Source organism: Mesocricetus auratus, unplaced genomic scaffold (genome assembly GCF_017639785.1).
Source record: "Mesocricetus auratus isolate SY011 unplaced genomic scaffold, BCM_Maur_2.0 Super-Scaffold_6723, whole genome shotgun sequence".
In the NCBI taxonomy this organism is placed as follows: Eukaryota; Metazoa; Chordata; class Mammalia; order Rodentia; family Cricetidae; genus Mesocricetus; species Mesocricetus auratus.
Genome location: NW_024429183.1, coordinates 592,870 through 615,303, shown reverse-complemented (window position 1 = coordinate 615,303; position 22,434 = coordinate 592,870). Strand labels below are relative to the sequence as shown.

General features: G+C 44.2%; 1 protein-coding gene across 4 annotated transcripts in view; it reads right to left on the bottom strand.

The window, feature by feature from the left end:
• The window catches only part of Fanca (FA complementation group A), a 56,651-nt gene that overhangs the window by 9,776 nt on the left and 24,441 nt on the right, over positions 1-22,434 (bottom strand). For all 4 annotated transcript variants that reach the window (XM_040735126.1, XM_040735131.1, XM_040735142.1 and 1 more), the window contains 14 exons: positions 21,521-21,609; positions 20,109-20,169; positions 19,978-20,027; positions 17,640-17,716; positions 13,457-13,570; positions 11,522-11,658; positions 10,780-10,850; positions 10,445-10,541; positions 10,132-10,319; positions 8,163-8,259; positions 5,667-5,843; positions 4,070-4,143; positions 2,634-2,762; positions 65-149 (listed from right to left, as the gene is read on the bottom strand). In XM_040735126.1, the coding sequence (XP_040591060.1) occupies positions 65-149; positions 2,634-2,762; positions 4,070-4,143; positions 5,667-5,843; positions 8,163-8,259; positions 10,132-10,319; positions 10,445-10,541; positions 10,780-10,850; positions 11,522-11,658; positions 13,457-13,570; positions 17,640-17,716; positions 19,978-20,027; positions 20,109-20,169; positions 21,521-21,609 (1,446 nt within the window). The remainder of the gene's footprint in view (positions 1-64; positions 150-2,633; positions 2,763-4,069; positions 4,144-5,666; positions 5,844-8,162; positions 8,260-10,131; positions 10,320-10,444; positions 10,542-10,779; positions 10,851-11,521; positions 11,659-13,456; positions 13,571-17,639; positions 17,717-19,977; positions 20,028-20,108; positions 20,170-21,520; positions 21,610-22,434) is intronic.

Below are 22,434 nucleotides of genomic sequence, written 5' to 3'. Positions count from 1 at the left end.
ATACCTTGGCCAAGGATAGGTTTGCTACGGCAAACACACTGAACCCTATTGTCTTCTAACTCACCTGTAGCCTAGAAAGAATGTCCTCATTTCCTGTGCGGCCCCCGAGAACCAAATTAGAATCCTGTGAGTGGTTATAACTCCTCGAACTGAAAGTAAAACAAAAGCCTGCTCAGTGCTGCCTGGCAGTACTTACTGTGAGGCTCATTCCTGCTCCTGCCTCCACAGTGAGCATCTGCATATAACTGACAACACAAAACAATCAAGAAAAACTCAGAGAAACCAAGGTACTAGCAGTCAAAAATAGCAAGTACAAAGAATGGCCGGGACATGCATAAAAACCCAGTACTCAAGAGGCAGAGACAGGAGGACCACTGCAAGTTTGATGCCAACTTGGTTGACATAGCAAGTTCCAGGCTAGCCAGGGCTAAATTATAAGAGCTTATCTAAAGAAAAGGGAGGGTCTAGAGAGATAGCTCAGTGGTTACAAATGTTTGTTGAGCAATCTTAAGGATGGAAGTTTGGGTCTTAGCACCCATGTAACATGCTGGATGTTTTGCAAACAACTCCAAGGTACTAACACTTTTTTCTGGCTTTTGTATTTACATTTTTGTAAGCACGTTCTTTTGTCAAGACAGGGTTTCTCTGTAGCTTTTGGGGCCTGTCCTGGAACTTGATCTGTAGACCAGGCTGGCCTCGAACTCACAGAGATCCGCCTGCCTCTGGAGTGCTGGGACTAATGGTGTGCAACACCACCACTCAGTTCTTCCTCTTTTTTAAGGGGAGAAAAATGTATGTAAACCAAGTGTAATTTATCTTAGGAGGTTTAACACCCCAAAACTAATTCATACACTTAACAATGGCACAAAAACAAAACCACATGATCACATGAATTGATGCAGAATAGGTATTTGACAAAATTTATACCCTCACATGAGAAGAATGAGTCAATAAACTAGAAACAGAATGGCATTTCCTCAACTTGACACAGGTATCTGTGAAAAACCTAAAGCTAATGTCACATCCAACAAGGAGAGACTAAAAGCTTTCCTCTTAAGATTAGAAATAAGAGCTGGGCAGTGGTGGCACACACCTTTAATCCCAGCACCCAGGAGGCAACGGCAGGTGGATCTCTGTGAGTTTGAGGCCAGCCTGGTCTACACAATGAGTTCCAGGACAGATAATGACTGTTACAGAGAGATCTTTTCTTTTGGGTGGGGGTGGGGATCAGAAATAGGATAAAGATGTTCATTCTACTGGCTCTGTTTAACTGCATTCCACATATTAGCTAGAGCAACTGAGTACGAAAAGAAATAAAAGGAATTTAAACTGGAAAGGAAAAAGGTGAATGATGTGCATTCACAAATGGCATAACTTCACATACAGTAAAGCCTGAGTAACTACTGAAAAAAAGCCTCTATAGATGCTGGGTGGTGGTGGCAGGCGCACACGCTTTAATTCCAGCACTCAGGAGGCAGAGGCAGGTGGAGCTCTATGAGTTCAAGGCCAGCCTGGTCTACAGAGCGAGTTCTAGGACAGCTAGCCAGAGACCGAGAAACTGTCTCAAAAAACAAAAACTAAAGAATCCCTGCATCAAATAACTGCATTTGCTGAATCAATGTACAGAACTCCATTCTATTTCTATGCATTAACCCTGAATAACAAAAAATAAAGCAGTAATCCTATGTATAGTCACACTGAAAAGAACAAAATACCAAGGCAGGTGGGTCTCTGGGAGTTCAAGGTCAGCTTGGACTACATATCAAGTTCTAGGCCAGACAGAGCTATGTGGTGAGACCCTGTCTCAAGACAAACTAACAAAAATAAAATACTTAGTAATAAATTTAGCGAATATAAGACTTATACTATGGAAACCTAAAATACTGCTAAAAGAAGTTAAAACCTAAATAAGCTAAGTGTCTAGGGTACATAAAGAACTCCTACAACTCAATAAGATGGCCCAACTTAAAAGGGATTGGGGGTGTTCTCAGAGGCAGGGTACTTTTCTAGCCTGTCTGGGGCCCTGGGTTTGATCTCTAGTGGCAAAAAGATAGATGGGATGGGGGAAGGGCAGGGAAAGGATTCTAATAGATATTTCTCTAAATGATCCATGAAAAAACAAGACAATAACAACAACAAAAAGCTCTAAACCACAGTGAAATAGCACTTCATACTCCTAGAATGGCTATTACTGCAGTCAGAAAGGAACAATGTTGGTCATGGTGCAGGGTACGTCAAATCCTCTCTACTGCAGGTAGATGTTAAATGGTAGAGCCAGTTTGTGAAAACACTTTGAAAGAAAGGAAGAAAGTATTCTTATCCCTCAAGTCCACTCCCATGCACATGCCCAAGAAAAACAATAGCTCAGGGCTCCACAAAAACCTATACACAAATGTTCATAGCAATGTTATTTAATAGCCAAAAAGCAGAAACCACCCAAATGTCCACCAATGGAAGAATGGATTAAAAAGATGACATATATTGTTCAATGGCATTATTCAGCCTTAAAGTAATATTACTTTGCTCACTGAAATAAGCAAGGAACAGAAAACCACCTATGACAACTGCGGGCTTATTCGAGCTGTATCTATCTGTGCTATTAAGCAGGAGTTTTTGAGTGCTTCGTGGCTAACCTTTGGTAGAAGTTCATCACCTCACTGACAAGGACTGTGTACGCCGCTTCCACGTTTCCATCGCAGCCTCCTAGAGCAGATGGTGCTGGCAAGAAGTGTTCATAGATCGCCCACTGGTGGAAGTCATGTCTGCAGCAGTGAAACACTGAGGTCAGCTCTGAGGAACACTTTATTTATTTATTTATTTATTTATTTATTTATTTTTGGTTTTTACGAGTCAGGGTTTCTCTGTATTGTTTTGGAGGTTGTCGGTCCAGCCCAGCCTCGAACTCACAGAGATCTGCCTGCCTCTGCCTCCCGAGTGCTGGGATTAAAGGCGTGCGTCACCACCGCCGGGCGAGGAACACTTTATAAGCAGGGGTCCTTAACATCCCGAAGTGGGCTCCGTGAGAGGAACACACAAGCTGGGGCATGGTAGCACACGACTTTAATGCTAACCTTGGGATTGCAATCCCAGCAGAAGCAGGCAGATCTCCGAATCTGAGGTCAGCCTGGTCTACAGAGTGAGTTGCAGGACAGCCTGGGCTACACAGAGAAACCCTGTCTCAACCCCGGCCTCCCCAACCCCCCCAAAAAAAGAGGAATACCCAGTTCCAGTGACTGGGCAAAGTGGCAGCTAGGTGATTGCTGACTATCAGTGGATCCAGTAACTGGAGCAGGCAACTAAGTATAATCTCAAGGTAACAGTGACCCAGAGGGCTAAAAAGTGAGGTTGTAGAGGCTGATGTGATAGCTCAGCTCTTAAGAGCACTAGATGTTCTTGCAAAGGTCCCAGGCTCTTTCCCCAGCACTGACATGGCAGTTAACATCCACCTGGAACTTCATTTCCAAAGGATCTGCCACCTATGACCTCTATAGTCACCAGACACACACACGGTACACCATAAACATAAATAAGTCATTTTTTTAAAAAGTGAGGTTATAATGAGGCCTCAAACAAACAAACAAACAAACAAAAAACCTAGTCACGATGTACTCAGTTTCTGGTGTTCATATGAAGGCACTCTGTGGAGCCTGCTCTCCCATATACCCCTATTGCCTCACAACAAACACCTGCTCTACTATCTCAGTATGGTAACTGGCTCTTACAGGGCTTACCTTGTAGCCTCAGATCATTCATTGTGTCTACCTATGGTTTAACCAAAGTGCACAGAATGTATACACTTCTGAACATGGACTCTGGTAGGTATAGGGTCCCCTGCAGAGACCTTGTCTTTCTGAACAAAGGTGCCTTATAGGTAGGTGTCTCTGTTACTTTGTTACTTCAGCTTCTGGGACATTCTAGAAATGTCTGGCATGTGGTGGAAACTCAATGCTTTTCAATAAAAAGTGAATGACTAAAGTTGTTGACCCAGTTAACTTGAACATCACACTTAAGATGGCTGTATGAGAAGCCTATGACGATATTCAGGGGTCAGCTCCCCTTGAGCTCTTACCTTTCTGTATCCGAGAGAACATCAACTTCAGGTTGAATTTCCAATTCCAGCTGTACCCAATCTCTGTAAGTTAACTGAGCGATAGAAACATTCAGGATGAAACACAAAACTCACACTGCTTACAAGTGTTTGCCATTTTATCTTACAGAGATCTGTGCTCTGTGCTGTAATGAAATGGAGAGCAGATGAACTGTGGAAACATATTGTGTACAAGCTCTGAATATGAAATTAAAACTACTCTCTTGCTTCAATTCCCAAGTGCTGAGATTACATGCATATATCACCACACCTGGCCAAACTGGTCTTTTAACTAGCATGTTACCTACTTTTAATCAATTAACCTGTTCTGGTTAAATTATTATGTGAGAAGAAAATAAATTATTTTATAGGGCAGGAGTTGGGGGGGATAAACCTTGCTATAAACCTTGGTATAAACTGGGTATTTATTCTCAGCACTCAAGGCAAAGGCAAGCATATCTCTGCAAGTTTGAGGCCAGCCTATTCTACTACATAGGGAGTTCTAGGCCAGCCAGGGCTACAGTGAGACCCTGCCTAAAACACAACCAACAAGCAACTCAAACAAACAGCTCCCCCAAACCCTGATGTATCAATCTGCTTCAAATATTCATGGCATCTTTTTATTTTATTTTTCTGAGACAAGGTTTCTCTGTATTAATGGCATCTTTTATTTTTCTTCTTATGAAAATTCTTAAAGCAACCTCACATAGAAGTGTGCCCTAATCTCAAAAATCTCACTTTGCATAAAAAAACCCACATAACAGACCATCCCTCCACACACTCCCACTTGGACAAAGTTCAAGGCAGACAGATACAATGTAACCAGGAAGCAAGACTGCAAATGTCCTAAGACGTGACAGGGCTCTCTGAAGAGCTGATGACATGTCCCCCAAGTCACTAGTGGGTTGCTGGCTCTCTGCTGCTTCACCTTTTCTCATACTGGTTTCGGTACCACACCTACCCTTATGTAGCTAAACCACAAAAAGGTGACACAACGATTTTCCCTAAACTAGGCAAACACGTTAGGAAATAAGGGGCCTGGTCAGTTCATGCGAATCGTCCAGGTTCCAGTTGAGGGGCATAAGCTAGAGGCACAGAGACACCGAAGCCCATGCCAGGACTGCCATGAAGAATCCCTGCTGCTGGGAGAGCAAGCACAGCAAGATTTTTTTGGAGCCCCTTACAGCTTCAGTGACCGCAGTAAAGATTCGATTCAACCAAGTATTGCTCTGGCCTCTCAGGAGACATAGAACTCTCTTATACACATGCCTAGAGTCAGGTTTTTTTTTTTTTTTTTTTTTTTTTTTTTTGGTTTTACGAGACAGGGTTTCTCTGTATTGTTTTGGAGGCTGTCGGTCCAGCCCGGCCTCGAACTCACGGAGATCCGCCTGCCTCTGCCTCCCGAGTGCTGGGATTAAAGGCGTGCTCCACCACCGCCTGGCTAGAGTCAGGTTTTTTCCACCTCCCAAACACACATACACACACACACACACACACACACACACACACACACACACACACACACACACACACACACACACCCAGGACATGTGACATAATGGAAGACATGGAGACCTACATAAAATTCCTTCTCCTTCAACAGTTCTTGGAAACTGTTCCATCTCCACAGAGAGAGTGCAGCACTCTGCCAGTCTGCAGAAGGAAGGTACAAGGGTCTCCAGGAGAGGGAAGCTGTGGGCTCTGGAGGACAAGGTGCTCTGGCCTCTGAGAACACTCTTAACACAATGAACTGAAACTGAAACAGACAGCGACAAATTCAGTGAGAGAAGGAAGCAATCACAAGGACACACCCAGAGAACCAACCAGGAGACCTATCTGTCACCCTCTGGAGGACCAAAACCAGCCCTTACATACACAGCATCTCAGTGAGCAGGGGAGGAAGGGACAGGGGAGGCAAGGCACTTCTCCTTGGGGGGTTCCTAAGCCCTGGCCTTTCTGGTGAAATCTGGGGTGGGTGTTTTACTGAGAGGAGAGAGTGGCTTCTGGGAGAGGCTCTTAGGTATGCCTAACCAGCATTCCTAAAGTAGAGTGCTGGATCTACGCCGCCCTCCACGAGTTAGCCCTGCAGCAGCGAGAAAGGCCTGTTCCCCTAGTGTGGCCAATAGTATTCATTTAGAACCACACCAACTAGACCAGAAAAATGTCTCATCAACGACGTGTTACTAGCATTTCTTGCTAATGAGGGCTACAGATAGGACTCTCGGCCCACAGTTAACAAGAACTAGGCTATTCAAGTGCCCAGTCTTTGCTGGAGACCATTCTGGGTCTCCAGTCTCCAGACAGGCCTTAGGACAAGGTCCCTCAAAGCATGAATGTAGCCTAGATTCCCTGGATGCTCTGGTTCTGATTTATCTGGGCAGGGCCTGTAACTATAGACTTTTCAAAAGTTTCCCTGATGACTCTTTTTTATTATTTTATTATTTAGAGACAGGGGTTTATGAAGCCCAGGCTGGCCTCAACTCTGCTACATAAGCCAAGGGTGCTGGGATTACAGGGTGTGCCACATCTGTTTTATATAGTGCTGAGGATCAAATTTAGGGCTTTTGGTTAGGCAAGCATTCAACTAACTGAGCTACACCACCAGCCCTATTTTTTTTTTAAGATTTTCTTTCTTTTTTTTTTTTTTTGGTTTTACGAGACAGGGTTTCTCTGTTTTGGAGGCTGTTGGTCCAGCCTGGCCTCGAACTCACAGAGATCCACCTGCCTCTGCCTCCCGAGTGCTGGGATTAAAGGCGTGCGCCACCAACGCCCCGCTAAGATTTTCATTTTTATTTTGTGTGTTTGTACAAGTATCCAGAGGCCAGAAGGGCGGGTTGGATTTTTGGAATTGGAATTATGGAAGGCATTTGTAGGTGCTAGGATCCAACCTCCAATCCTTATGATGGAGCAGCAAGTGCTCTTAACTAACCCATCTTTCCAACCCCCCCATTTATTTATTCATTTTTTACTTACATTTACTTATCGTGTATATGTGTATAAGAGGCATGTGTGGAGGTCAGAGTTAGTTCTTGTGGGACTTAGCTCTCTCTTTCCAACATACAGGTTTCAGGGATTGGACTCAGTTCCCCAAACTTGGTAGCAAGCACCTTTATCCACTGAGTCATCTTGCTAGTCTCTAGTGTGTGTGTGTGTTTTATTTTATTTTGAGAGGGATGGCTTAGTGGTTAAGGTTGCTTCCTGCTGTATTTTTTGGGGGGGGGGTGCAGGGTTTCTTTGTGTAGCCCTGGCTGTTCTGAAACTCCTGGAAATCAAGCTACCTTCAAGCTGGAGAGATCCACCTGCCTCTGCCTCCCGAGTACAGAGATTAAAGGTGTATGCCACTATGCTTGGCTATCTCCGCACTATCATAAGAACCAGAGTACAGTTCCTAGGCCCCATGTTTGGTGACTCATAACTGCCTGTAACTCTAGCTCAAGAAATTCTGAAGCCCTCCTCTGGCCTCTACTGGCCTAACCTGTATTCTCCACCCTCACACAAGTAAAATAAATCTTGACAACAAATAAACAAAAAAACTTTCACAAATCCTCCTGCTTCAGCATCTCAAAGATGTTTTCTCTTTTATTTCTAATATGAAGCCTACAGTTAAAATTCAATGGTTCATATACAAGAGGTGCTCAGCAAAATTCTAGAAGGAGGTCTGAGGCAGTAACTTGGTGGTAGGGCACTTGCTTAGTACATGTGAGACTCTAAGTTTGATCCCAGAATTCAAAACAAAACAAAACAAAAAAGCCCCATCCAACTGGCCAAGCAAACAAACCTCCCAAAACAATACCAAACAGAGGGATAACTGTGGTTTAAGGGGAAAGACTTTTTTTAAATGAATTCTTATCTTTTAACTTACTTGTGCTATAAACATCAATATCTATTCAAAAGAGTAGCATATACTTAACAGCTGTCATCTCAGCCACAATTTAAACCCAGAAAGAAATGTAAGAGCAGCATTCAGCATGAAAATCTCCCCAGAGACAGCCGTGCACCATGCACTGAGAGAAACACAAGAATGCTGCAGAAGCCAGACACCTTCAGATCAAAAGCAGGGACCTGAGACACATACCCTTCTGATCAGGCCTGGAGACAAACAGTTGCGCAAGGCAGCGTGGGGCTGCGCAGAGAACTTGCATAAACAGTAAGAAATCGCGGCTGTGCAGAATCTGCAGTGAAGGAAACGGAGGCTGAATTCACCAAGCTGACTTCAGTGTGCTCCAAACTAGACGACCTGAGCATCGCTCCTCAACTGAAAGAACTGTTGGGCTACTCTGGTTTCAGGCTCAGTGTCTCCTGAGAGGGAAGTGCTACCTCCAAAAGCTCACATCCACAATGACTGACACAAGGACACGTGAGCAAAGGCACAGTCACTGGATTTGTCACAAAAGGAATGAAACACATTGCCTGGATCTGGGATCAGTCAGGGGCCAGGTCATTCAATGAAGGGCACAGACAGGAAGGCTGGTGCAGGCACCTCTAGCTCAGGTGAGCAGCACTAGTGTTATTCTGTGAAAGAGTACTACAGGAAGAATGTAGGGAGAAAACAGTATCTGTGAGTACAGCCTCTAGGAGACCTGACCCGCTCCAACGTTGTGTGCCGAAGCAAAAGACTACATGGAACAGAGAATACCTGACCATGGGGAAAGGACTTTCTTGGGGAAGCAGACTATTATAGAATATTGCAGTTTTTGTGTGGCTTAGTTTATACAAATAGTTAAAAGTTTAAAAGTGAGCAAAGATGAGGCTAGACAAATATTATTGTGAGCCTGAGTAGAGCTTAGGGATTTATAAATCTTTAATTAGTTAATTAATTTCATGTGCACTGGTGTTTTGCCTGCATGCATGTCTATGAGAGGGTGTCAGATCCCCTGGAACTGGAGTTACAGATACTTGGGAGCTGCCATGTGGGTGCTGGGAACTGAACCTGGGTCCTCTGTTAGAGCAGCCAGTATTCTTTTTTTTTTTGTTGTTTGTTTGTTTCTTGAGACAGGGTTTCTCTGCGGCTTTGGAGACTGTCCTGGAACTAGCTCTTGTAGACCAGGCTGGTCTCAAACTCACAGAGATCTGCCTGCCTCTGCCTCCCAAGTGCTGGGATTAAAGGTGAGTGTGCCACTATCGCCCAGCGGCAGCCAGATTTCTTAACTGCTGAGCTATCTCTCCAGCCCTGGAACTTATAAATCTTAATTACCAAATATACCTTATTTATCAAGCATATGTTACTTATCTAAACTTTCTAGCAGCTTGGTATTAATTTGTATGGGAGTAGGCAGCTACCACGTTATATGGTTCCACAGTGGCGGGGATTTTTCCCAAAGAATTATTTTATTTAGAGAGGCTGCCATTTTATACATTTTCATCCTTCAAAGCCCACACGAAATTTCCCAAGACAGCCAAACAGGCTCCACCACAGCATAGCAAGGGTATTGCTGAAAGATGTTTATAGTAGTGTTAATATTAGTAACAACTTTTCAACTTCAGTGGTTCCCTAAAGCACAAACATAGATACCTGTTAAATAAAACAAATAACTATTAAATAAAATAAAAATCTAGAATATTATGGGATGATTCTTGGGTGACTAATTTTCTGCACCTCTTTCTACTTTAGGAACTAGGAACTGAACCTAGTACCTAGGTTCCAAACTTAGGATTGGCCTCATTCAAGCTCAGCACAGACTCTATCACCCACAACACCCCATCCCTGGCCTCTCATATATATATTTTTTAATTTTTGGTAATTTTTGGTAATTTTATTTTTCTTTTATGTGTATGTATGTTTTGCCTGCATAGAGATGACTGTGCACCAAGCACATGCAATGCTCATAGAGGCCAGAAGAGGGAGTCAGATTCTCTAGAACCGCAGTTGGAAATAGTGAGATGATAGGTGGGTATTGGACTAGAACCTGGGTCTTCAAGATCAGCCAGTGTTCTTAATCACTGAGCCGTCTCTTCAGTCACATGGTCTCTCAATCTTATTTGCTGAGTATCTGTTACTTTTCAAGAGGAGAAAGCAACAGCTGAGGAACTCAGGAACGGCTTACTTCAAGCAGAATAGCAGAGATTCCCTTGTACGGCAGGTCAGGAGGCTGTTCAATAACTCAGGGACACAAAGGCTGCCAGCAGGTGCAAGAACACCTGGATCCACCTCTGGAAGCATGGACCTACACTCGCCCAGATGTACGGCGAGAGCAGCTAACCCCAGTACATGAGGGGTACTCAGGCTTGGACCCTGAAATAAGGACAAAGTTAATGATAGTCTAACTAGAAGGCTCAAAAATCACTGAAAAGCAGAAGTTAGCATCGGCCGAGGCTCACAGCAGCTTGAGAAGTGACCTGCAGGATGCAGGAGCTTACCTGGTGGTAGAGCAGCTGGCAGAGCCGAGTGAGCACCGCAGGGATAAGCATGTGTCCACAAAGGGTCCTCACGAAAAGGACAGCCCAGGGGCTCTGCCTGCAAAGACAGAGAACAACTCACTGGCTGGTCACAGCCCTGTACATCCCTTCTACAACCAGTCCAGGCATGGAGGTCTATAAAAGGGCCAGGCTTCTTCCAAACAGTGGCCTTTACACAGCATAGACAGTCTTCATTCAGTCTCTATCCGACAAAGCTCAGCCCAGTCATCCATTCTTGAAACAGAGCTTGCCCTGCTTGGTCTCAGCACCCTAGGACAGATGGAAATCAGCCGTACCTCTCCGGGGGCACAAAGCTAGAGGCCACCATTAGGTTCTGACAGAAGGCTGTGAGCAGGAGATCCACAACCTGGGAAGAGACACAGCACTGTGAGGCTCTGGCCTCCTATATCTGAGAGTGACAGGAAGCTGCCTATGCAAAAAGAACCATAGTGAGAGCTACACTTAATGTTCAGTTTATTTTATGCTGTGAATATGTGTACGGAGGTCAGAGGACAACTTTCAGGAATCAGTTCTCTGCTACCACCTCACAGGAAGTGGGGATCAAATTCAGGCTGCCAGCTAGCCTTTAGAAAGAAAGCTACAATGCAAGTTGGCACCAAATTGCTGGACTGAACCAGTGTGTTACCACACAGCTGGGAACATGAAAGTGCCTGGTGAGAAGATAGGTAAACCTTGATGGTAAAGGGCAAAAGAGTAAATACTATGGGCTTTGAAGTTAAAAATAGCCTTTGCCACTGGGCTTCTTTAAATGAAAAACAAGCTGGTGGCGCACACCTGCAATCCCAGCACTTGGGATGTGGAGATGGAGAGCAGGAATTCAGGGTCAGCCTCGGCCAGCTGGGCTACATGAGACCCTGTCTCAAAAAAACTTCTAAACAAGAAAGAACACCTTTAAACACAAACAGGCAAGGGAGGCTGGTCAAGTGTGGCATAGCCAGTGCCTGCGTGCTCAACATCTAACTGCATACTTTTTCTATAATCTAAGAAGGGGCCACAGCCGGGTCCTCACAGACATACCGCCTGGTCCTGTGTCTGGAGAGTGGGAGTAAGGACACTGAGTTGAATCTTTGATCTCCCGAGGCTGCCGTCATCGTTACTGTGACCCACAGCAGCATTCAGTCTTTCAGAGATCGCAGCCACCTGAGCAGATATAACTGCAAACAGAGAAGCCAGCTACATCAGGAGCAAGCTGGGAAGGGACAACATGAAGTGCGCGGCCTTGTAGGCTACTAGAGAGTGCTGGCCGAGCGGCTGCCCCGCAACGTGGAGCCGCCTCTGAATGGAAGGAAGGATGGACACACTGCAGCAACCACAGCCTGTCTAAGGTGACACTTCTATCTGTCTAAGCACAAAACCTCATAGACTGAAGATAGGATCACTGCAAAGGCCTTGGGACTCAAGCATGCAAACCTCTGTTGCTTTGTCATCCATTCTTCTTTTGCTTACGCCCTGGAACTCTTCCTAATGCTCCACACATGCTATGTCCTGAGCTGGAAGCAGTGGTGAAGGACTAAGTTCCAGCACTTGGGAGGCTGAGATTAAGGCCAGCATGGGCAACAGAGCAGGAGCCCATATGCATGTGCACACACAAAGCCATACACAGCACATTTACGAAAGCAGCCTAGGAAGTTGTGCTCTGACGCCTGGATACCTGGCCTGAAGGGTGTGTCAAGGATCCACAGCCTCAGCAAAGCTGTGGCAATGCACAAGTTAGCTAATGCCTCCCTGCGAGGCTGTCTTGGCTTCTATAAAAATTAATCCACGGTAAGGTAAAAATCTATCGTGCGGCCGGGCATTGGTGGCACACGCCTTTAATCCCAGCACTAGGGAGGCAGAGGCAGGCGGATCTCTGTGAGTTCGAGACCAGCCTGGACTACCAAGGGAGTTCCAGGACAGCCTCCAAAGCCACAGAGAAACCCTGTCTCGAAAAACCAAAAAAAAAAAAATCTATCGTGCATAAAAATAGATTTTGGGTTTGGATGTGGGCCGTCATACAATGGAGGATTCAGAGTTTTTGTTTTCAATTATTTTTAATTATGTGTATGAATGTGTGCTCTGTGTGGATATGTGCATGGGAGTGATGATGCCTGGAATCCAGAAGAGACTGTTGATCACCCGATGTTGGAGTTGCAGGTAAGTTACCTGATATGGATGCCAGATCCTCTAACTGTTGAGCCTCCTATCCAACCCCAATTCAAGCAGTTTTTGTTGTTGGATTTGTCATGTTTGTTTGTTTGTTAGGTTTTGATTTTTTCTTTTCTTCTTTTTTGGTTTTTCGAGACAGGGTTTCTCTGTATTGTTTTGGAGGCTGTCCTGGAACTCGCTCTGTAGACCAGGCTGGCCTCGAACTCACAGAGATCCGCCTACCTCTGCCTCCCGAGTACTGGGATTAAAGGGATGCGCTATCACTGCCAGCTTTCTTTTTTGTTTTTAACAGCAACAGAAACTAGACTAGCGCACCCAGTAAAACCTGTGGTGAATTTACTTTAAATTGTACATCCATTAAAATGAAAACTTTGGGAGCACTGCAAGTTTGTTACTGATGCCATGGACTGCTGTGCAAGCCAGTGCTTTGAACCGCACAGGTGGCCATCTGGACTGAGTGTCTCACAAAATGCTCAGGAGCAGAAACAAAGAGGGAAACCTCCAAGGTGCTTGATGTTGTGTCTACTGAGACAGTAAGAATCTGTGCTTACGAACTTCAGTTTGCTTCTTCTCCACCATCTGTCTTATTGCAATACAAACGAGATGACCCACCTCCTGTCTAGGGAGTGTGACAGTACAGTGAGGTTATCCCCATCTTCTGACCCTCACTTAGTCTAGGCTGTGGGCAGGTTCATCTGGCAAATGCTGAGCTACAGGAATGACAGGCCAGCCTCTGTCACTATGGCTACACGCATGTATCCAGAACACAAACACTCTACCCCACACAGCCCCATCTCCCTTTCTTACCATCATACTGGATGGGGTCTGTCATCAAAGCTCTGAGCTCTTCAAGTGCAGCTTTGAGCAGTCCCAGGGGCTGTTCAGCACAGTCAGGCTTTGTCCTTTTTCCTGGGGTGGCATCTGAACCAGGGGAGGACATTAAAGATTAGGCTAATGGTAATCACACTCAGTGGGATTATTTATTACAAATAGAAAAACCTCGTGCACTTGGGGAAATGCTGATATGTACCGCTTTGTGTGGACAGCACTCAGTCTCTGGGAGGCTCTCCTTTTGACGCTGGATAATGCAATAGCAAAAATAAAACCCTGAGACTGGAGATGTCACTCGACAGCACAATATGTGCCTATAATATACAAGGCACTAGGTTTAATTCCCAGCAATATACTTTTTGTTGTTGTTTTTGTTTTGTTTTCTGAGACAGGGTTTCTCTGTATAGCTCTAGCTGTCTGGAAACTTTCTCTGCTGGCCTCAAACTCACAGAGATCCACCTGCCTCTTCTCCTGAGTGCTAAGATTAAAGGAGTGCACCACCACCCGGTATAACATACACTAAAAAGAAAAAATATAAACAGGTTTAAGGAAGAGAGACAGAGAGACCGAAAGAGACACAGACAGACAGACAGACAGACAGACACACACACAGAGAGAGAGAGAGAGAGAGAGAGAGAGAGAGAGAGAGAGAGAGAGAGAGAGAGAGAGCGTGAAGAGCAAGAGAGCGCCTGGAGAGATAGCTCAGGGATGAAGAGCACCACCTGCTCTTCCAGAGAACCCAGGTTTGAGTCCTAGCACCCATGCTTTGGCTCACAATGACCTGTAACTTCAGTCTCTGGGAATCTGATGCCCTCTTCTGGCCTCTGAGGGCACCAAACACATACAAGTAAAACACCTGTGCACAGAAAATAAAATAAAATTTAAAAAACTTACAAAAAATGTGATATATAACTGTGGAAAAAATATATAATGAGAAACAGCTGCACAGCCTGGGTGACTGCTTGGGGACAGGGTCAGAATCACTGATGCATAATAATTTATTCATTTCCCAAACTTTCAAGTAACATGGCTATATTCTCTTTATAACAGGATGTGAAGAAACACTAAGAGTTAGTGCTGGAGAGAAGTTTTAGCCTTTAGCTCACAGCAAGAAGCCTCATATTTGCAATAGGCTCTGGTTCAAAAGCCCTAACACATATGCCATTCTAGTTATATAAAGGAAGATCTACCACATATTTTGAAAGAAAAACAAGAGTCAGTAAGTTGACTCAGAAGGGAAAGGGCCTGTTGTCAAGCTTGAAAATCTGAGCTAGATTCCCAGAATCTAGAACCAGCTCCCACAAGTTGTCTCTGACCTCCATACACACACTGCACCACACAGACACACTTTCACAGCCTCTATGGCACCTTTAAAACAATGACAGTCTCAGAAGATCAAGATTTCAAGACAACCAAAAGAATCCTGAGCAAAAAGAACAATGCAGGCGGTATCACAGTATCTGTTGAAATTATACATGAGTCACAGTAGCAAAAGCAGCATGTTGTTAGCCCAAGGATAGGTATGTATACCGATGGAATAGAGGACCCAGAAAAAAAACAAAATCATGCAGCAAAGGTGCCAGAAACATATACTGGGGAAAAAAGGTTAACAAATAGTGTTTTGGAAAACTCAATAATCATAAGTAGAAGACAGAAATTTTTTAGAACACTATTCCTCTCGTCATGTTTAGATCAAGTAGATAAATTAACAGTGGACTAAAGCCCTTACTTTAAGACCTGAAACACACATAAGCACAGGCGGCTTTCTCAATAGGAACGAATAGCAAGAACTGACCAATAGGATTGCTTCAAATTGAAAAACTCTGGCAGAACAAAGCAAACAGGCTGCAGAATGGGAGAAAATCTTTGCCAGCTATTCATATTACTGGGGAATAATATTCGGAATATATAAACTCAATTACACACCAAAAGCAAAACAATCCAGTAAAGAAGTGGGGAAAAGGGGCCTGGAGAGATGGTTCAGAGGCTAAGAGCATTGGCTGCTGCTCTTCTAGGGGGTCCTGAGTTCAGTTCCCAGCAACCACATCTGTAATAAGATCTGGTGCCCTCTTCTGTTGTGCAGGCATATATACAGGCATGTGTACATAAATAAATCTTAAAAAAGAAAAGAAAAAGGAAGGGAAAAAGAAAAGGGTAAAAGTACAAAAAGAACTGCACAGCTTTAATCCCACTACTCGGGAGGCAGAGGCAGGAGGATCTCTGTGAGTTTCAGGACTATACAGAGAAATCCTGTCTCGAAAACAAACAAACAAGCAAACATAAAATAACAAAACTAAAAATAGAACTATAAGTGCACAGTCCAGCTGTACACTCCTGGATATACATCCAAAGGAGTGAACACCCATTGTTTTCCTGTGGCACTCACAAAAGTCAAATTATAGGCTCAGCATAGTTATCAATGGATAGGTGAATAAGGAGAATATAGTATATACACAAGAGTTCTTGTCTATAATGAATAAAATTGTATCATCTGTAAGAAAACGGATGAAACTGGAGATTATTATGTTAATCAAAATAAGCCAGACTCAGAAAGACAAATATCAACCCAGTGTAGTGGCATACGCCTATGACCTTAGCACTTAGAGGTCAAGGACCCCCTCAATGGCCAGAATAGGCTACATTAGACTCTGCCCTAAAAAAATGAAAACATGAGGCTGCAGAGCTCACTGGTAAAGATGCCTGCTGCCAACCCTGATAACCCAAATTTGATCCCAGGGGTTCAGAAGGTAGGTAGAAAGCAAGAACCCACAATTTGTCCTTAGATCTCCACCTATGTGTTTGGTACACACACACACACACAGCCACCCCACCCCCAACAATAAATGTAATTAAAAAGCAAATATCACATCTTTTCTTTCATATGCAGCATCTAGATTTTAAAAAAATGAACCAAAGTTAAAATAAGGCTATTTGGAAAGAGGAAGAGGACCAATGGGATAGGAGTGGACAAGAGAGTAATGAGGAGTGACATATGATTCAAAGTACATTATGTATGTATTATATATTACATATATATGTATTATATGTACATTATACATAATATATATATATGTATATATTATGACATATGAGAATGTCATAACGAATCCCAGTATTTTGTATGATTGATATAGATTAGTAAAAAACAAACAGAAATCGTGATGTGACTCAGTTACTCAGGTGGTAGAATGCTTGCCCAACATGCACAGAGTCCTGGGTTCCACACCAGTACTACACATAAAAATATGGTTGCAAGGGCTGGAGGGATAGCTCAGCCGTTAAAGGCTAGGCTTACAACAACAAAAAAAATATGGCTGCACATGCCTGGAATCCCAGCACTTGGGAGGTAGAGGCAGGAAGCTCAGAAGTTCAAGGTCATTCTCAGCTACATAGAGAGTTTAAGGCTAGCCAAGGATACAAGAGACCCTTGTAAAGTAAGGAAATTAATAAATAATTGAAAACGTGCTCCTCTCACTGTTGTCATGCTAGCTGTCAGAGCCACATGGCACTGAAGAATGGGACAGATAGGACATGCTAGACACACACTGCACGGATGGCGGCTCCTTGATCACAGCTTCCCAGAGTTAACAAGATCTATCACTGCTGTCATGTACAGAGATCCCCAGTCCAGGGTTGGACAGATGGCTCAGTGGTTAAACACTAGCTGCTGGGTTTCTAGAGTTCACATGGTGGCTCACAACTGCCTGTAACTCCAGTTTCAGGAGATCCAACCCCTGCTTCTGGCCTCTGAACACACCAGTCGAACACACAATGCACAGACTTACATACAGGCAAGAACACCCACACACATAAAATAAAATATAAAAACAAAACAAAAAACCCTGCAACCTGCTACAAACCAAATTGTCCAGTTAGAAAATAATCATACCTGACTGTACTATGCTGCAGGCCTTGAGCTACATGTAAAGATTCCAAATATAGAGGCGGGTTTCTACCTCATGCTTCCCAGGAGGTTGGAAGGCGATAAACTTTCAAGGCCTCCAAGACAATAACCCTGAGCTGGTAACACATTGTTTGGTCCCTGGGTGCCTGGGTGAGTTAAGAACAACCTGACCACTGAGGATGGCAATGCAGGTGCTGGTGACAGACTCATTACAGAGATAGAAAGCATAGGAGCACAAGGAGACCAGAGCCTTACCTTCGGGCTGCTTCTCCTCAGCAGCGGCACAGGCTTGGCAGTAGGCATCATATACTGATGAGGGAATCTTATCTGCTCTAGATAAAAAGAAAGCAATGCCAACGTCAACTATGACAGGGTTTAGGTTTCTAATTCCAAAGCCATTACACCAGTACATATTGTATTGTTTTGTGTTTATTCCTTTTTTCAGTGCTGGGGATTAGGCCCAGTAGGCAAACACTCTACCATAGAACTACACCTCTAGCCACTTATTAGTTTTAGAAGAAAACAAATCACATTTATGATTTTAAAGGTATATATAGATTTAAGTGGTACTTATGATTTTATAACATGTCATGTACTAGTAATAAATACTAAATGCTAATTTTAATAATTTATTGGCCGGGCGGTGGTGGCGCATGCCTTTAATCCCAGCACTCAGGAGGCAGAGCTAGGCGGATCTCTGTGAGTTTGAGACCAGCCTGGTCTACAAGAACTAGTTTCAGGACAGCCTCCAAAGCCACAGAGAAACCCTCTCTCGAAAAACCAAAAATAATAATAATAATAATAATAATTTCTTATGTGCATTGGTGTGAAGGTTTCAGATCCCCTGGAATTAGAGTGACAGTTGTGAGCTGCCATGTCAGTGCTGGGACTTGAACCCAGGTCCTCTGGAAGAACAGCCAGTGCTCTTAATCACTGAGCCATCTCTACAGCCCAGTGCTAATTAAAAAAAAAATCATTAGAATATTCAGGTGACACCCAGCAGTCTGTGTGATTAATTTTCAGACTGCTTCTCTTACAATGGTTCTGGCCTGTCAATTGGGTTTTTTACTTTGGAGCACAGCCTCCAATCTGAATTTTGCACCATGAGAATAATTGTGCTGAGTGTTTCTGAGTGCATTTCCAGAGCCATTCCAGAGCCGTGTGTTGCAAAGTGAGACGTCTGAGTAGGTGTGACAGTCCTTTCCATGCTGCCAGGTGGCTGCCGCCAGTGCCACGACAAACACATAGACAGTCCTACTTCCTATCGGGGCCCTGGATTCTATTCCCAGCACCACAAGAAAAAAAACATAAAACCACTAGATGAAATGAAAAAAAATTTTAGTTGTTTTGTTTTGATGAGAAAATGTCTCACTGTGTAGCCCTTGCTGATCGAGAACCTGTTATTCACACCATCCTATCCTTAAATGCAGAAGAGATCAGACAGCCAATCTCTACTTCCTGCCTCTACTACTAAGGATTAGATGCACCTCCAAGCCCAGTCTGAAATAAAAGTTACATGGAAACAGACCAGAGGGGGAGGGGGCACAGGGAGAGGGAGGGAGGGAGGCAAGGATGGAGGAAGAGAGGGAGGGAGGGAGAGAGGAAGACAGGAAGAGAGGGAGGAAGGGAGGAAGGGAAAAGGCAGGGAACGAACAGTAATTCACAAAGCTGAGTCCATAGCCAGAGTCCATGACTGCAAATGTCAGCAGGAAAGGTTTTTATACCACACTCTGCCAAACTACAACAGAGCAGAATCTTTGATTCAACCAACAAACAGAAAGAGGGTACCCAATTCATTTTACAAGATGCTAAATGCTTCCAAGGTACATGAGAGAACTAGACAGTAGCATAAAGCCCATTTTGTCTTGTATATTAACTACATTAAATTCAGATCAAGCGACAGATGGGTGGCTTGTGGGCTTTGGTAAAAATACATTTGCATGGTATCCTTCCACAGAGGTCATGCTAATCTTTTCAACTTTAGTATATGGCCAACTGAAGTAAATAATCATGGATGCTATTTAATTAAGTGTTTTAAAGCGGTCTATAGATTGTGTTCCAGGTCAGCCAGGGCTACACAGAATAACCCTGTCTTGAAAAAAACAAACAAACAAAAAAATAAATAAATAAAAATAAAGGCCAGTGTGATGGCACATGCTTTAATACCAGCACTCAGGAGTCAGAGATAGGCACATGTCAGAGCTACAGAGCTATGTGGTGATCCCCTATTTTAAATAAATTAGAAAAAAAGATGACAATATGTAAATAAAAAGAATCTCAGGAATGTTTTTTTGGGGGGAGGGGATTGTTTTTTTGTTTGTTTGGTTTTTTGAGACAGGGTTTCTCTGTGTAGCACTGGTTGACCTGGAACTTGCTCTGTAGACCAGACTAACTTAAAACTCAGTGACCCATCTGCCTCTACCTCTGAGTGCTGGGATCAAAGGTATGCACCACTACAACCCACCTGGTAAACCCATATGGTAAATTTATCTACAAAAGAACTCAAATTCTTTGCCCTATTAAACTCATTGGAAAAAATTAAAACAAGGAAAACCCATTGAACAAAGAGCAGCCTCTGCAAAGTCCTGCTTACCTCTTCAGGGTCTCTATAAAGGCCATCCGGGAGTCAGGAACCCGTGGGAGCTGTTTAGAGAGCAATCATGTGAGCAGCAGGCAGGGGACGGACCTCCCAGAGGTGTGGGTGGAAGATGAGCTTGCACTCACCACTCGAGGTTTGAGCAGGGCGGGGAGGAAGTGCGACAGGTAGTAGGGCCTCCTGAATATGCTGTGCACAGAAAGGCAGACACACTGTAGTGAACACAGGAGAAGGCTTCGTCCATCGAGTCACTCGCAACCCAGCAGTTCTCATTTCAAGGGTCACTTTTGTTTCCTTTCATTTTTCAAAACAAAGTCTGATACAAAGTCTCAAACTCACTATGTGGCAAAAATCCTGAACTCCTGCTCTACCTGTCTCTATCCCTCAGGCACCAAATCGCAGGTGGGTACCACCAGACCTGGCTGAACTTTAACACTGATCATGTGTTTTGAGGAAGCATCTCACTGAGTATCTCTGGCTGGCCTGAAACTATTTATGTAGACCAGGGTGGCCTGAAGCCCACAGAGATCTGCTTGCCTATGCCTCTGAAGTGCTGGGATTAGAGATGTGAACTATCATGCCTGGGATTGATCTTGCTTTTAAGTCTTCCCAGCCCCCCTTCACTGTTGTAGGATGCGTCTTGCAAAGCCACCCTGCGTTACTAACAAGCCTATGGTCCATGAGATCTGGACCGTGTTTACCCTTCCCAGGACTGGCCATGGAATCCAGGCTAATCTAAGGCTATGAGGGTTGCAATGAGGCCACCATGAGCTTTCTGCTTTGAAGCAATCTCAAAACCTCATGAGTTTGACTCAGTTCACCAACACTGATAGTAATCAAAGTTCAAGATGTTCAGGAATCACAATGAATTCAATAAAGCTACTCAATTCCCTAGGCTGGGTCTACATTGATCACCCCGGAAGCACTAACTAAAAATCTGTTGCTAAACTGGGGGTCAATAATCCTGCATTCCCACATGGCTTCAGATAGGTAACATATATTGCCTATTTTAGTGAGTGAGGGTACTATATGCTGTCACAGAAATGAACACAGGCTTGACATGGTGGAACATGCCTTTAATCTTAGTACCCAAGAGACAGAGGCAGGCAATGAGTTCGAAGCCAGTCTGGTCTACATAAAGTGTTTCAGATCAGCCAAAGCTACACAATGAAACTCTGTCTCAAAACAAAAATGACAAAAAAGAAAAAAAAAGTAGAGGTTGGGGATTTAGCTCAGTGGCAGAGCACTTGCCTAGCAAGCGCAAGGCCCTGGGTTTGGTCCTCAGCAAGGAAAAAAAAAAAATAAGAAAAAAAAGTAAAAGACATAGACCCACCCTCACTCTATGCCACCTCAAGACTGAACCTTTGACATAGCATTCACACTGACTCCTGTCTCCCACGACAGAATATGACAGCTCCATCCCCATATGACCTTGTGATCACAGTAGGACAGACTTCAAGAGTCACAGTATACTAATGGCAGCACGGCCATGTCTGGGTATGCTGTAGCCAGAGGACGCTCGGCAGCAGCCTCTTCCTACCTGGCCTCCATGACAGGCATTGGGATTTTCCCTGTTTGTTCAAACACCACGATGGCCTTCTCAACATCTTGGATCGCTTGGCTCTGAGGCTAGTTCCAAATAGGGAGGGATCGAGACAGAAAGAAGACTTGAGAGCAAATAAGCAATCATAAAAACCCACACCAACCCGCTGTTCCTTGCTGCCATGAGTTTTGGACATTTTAGAGGTGAAAGGTGAAGTGGGTACCATGCAACCTGAAACAGTCACAAATCCCCCAGATCCTGCTTTGTGGGCTCACATGGGCCCTAGCGTCTGCTCAGCTCCAAGAGTCAGTGCCATTCTCCTAACTCCTCTGGTACAAGCCTTTTCTCTACCTCTCCTCTGTTGCTCTTCCAGGAGAGGAGGAAGGCTACCAGGTGAGCTCGAATACTTAACTTAGAGATTTCAAAATAAATTATGAAATGTCAAAGCTAGGTGCAGTGACAGTGTCTATAATCCAAGCACACAGGAGGCTGAAGGAGGTGGCTGAGGAATTTAAAGCCAGCCTGAGCTACATGAGCCCTCGCAAAGAAAACGGGGATGGGAGGAAACAGAGAGAGACAAATGGCTCAGTGGGTAACATCTGCCATGCAGGTCCCTTGGAAACCTGAACCAGAGACCCTGGATCCCCATGAAGGAGAAAACACTCCGCAAGTTGCCCTCTGACCTCCACACATATTCACGCATGCCCCATTCCTCTGACAACATTATAGAAAAATGAAAAATAAAAAAGGGCCAGCAAGGTGGTCCAGTAGGTAAAGATGCTACAGCAAGCTGCCAACCTACGTTCAATCCTTGGGACCTACAAGGTCTACAAGGTGAAAAGAGAGAGCTGATTCCCTCAAGCTAGCCTCTAACTTCTGCACATGCATCAGAGCATGTGCACACGCAAACA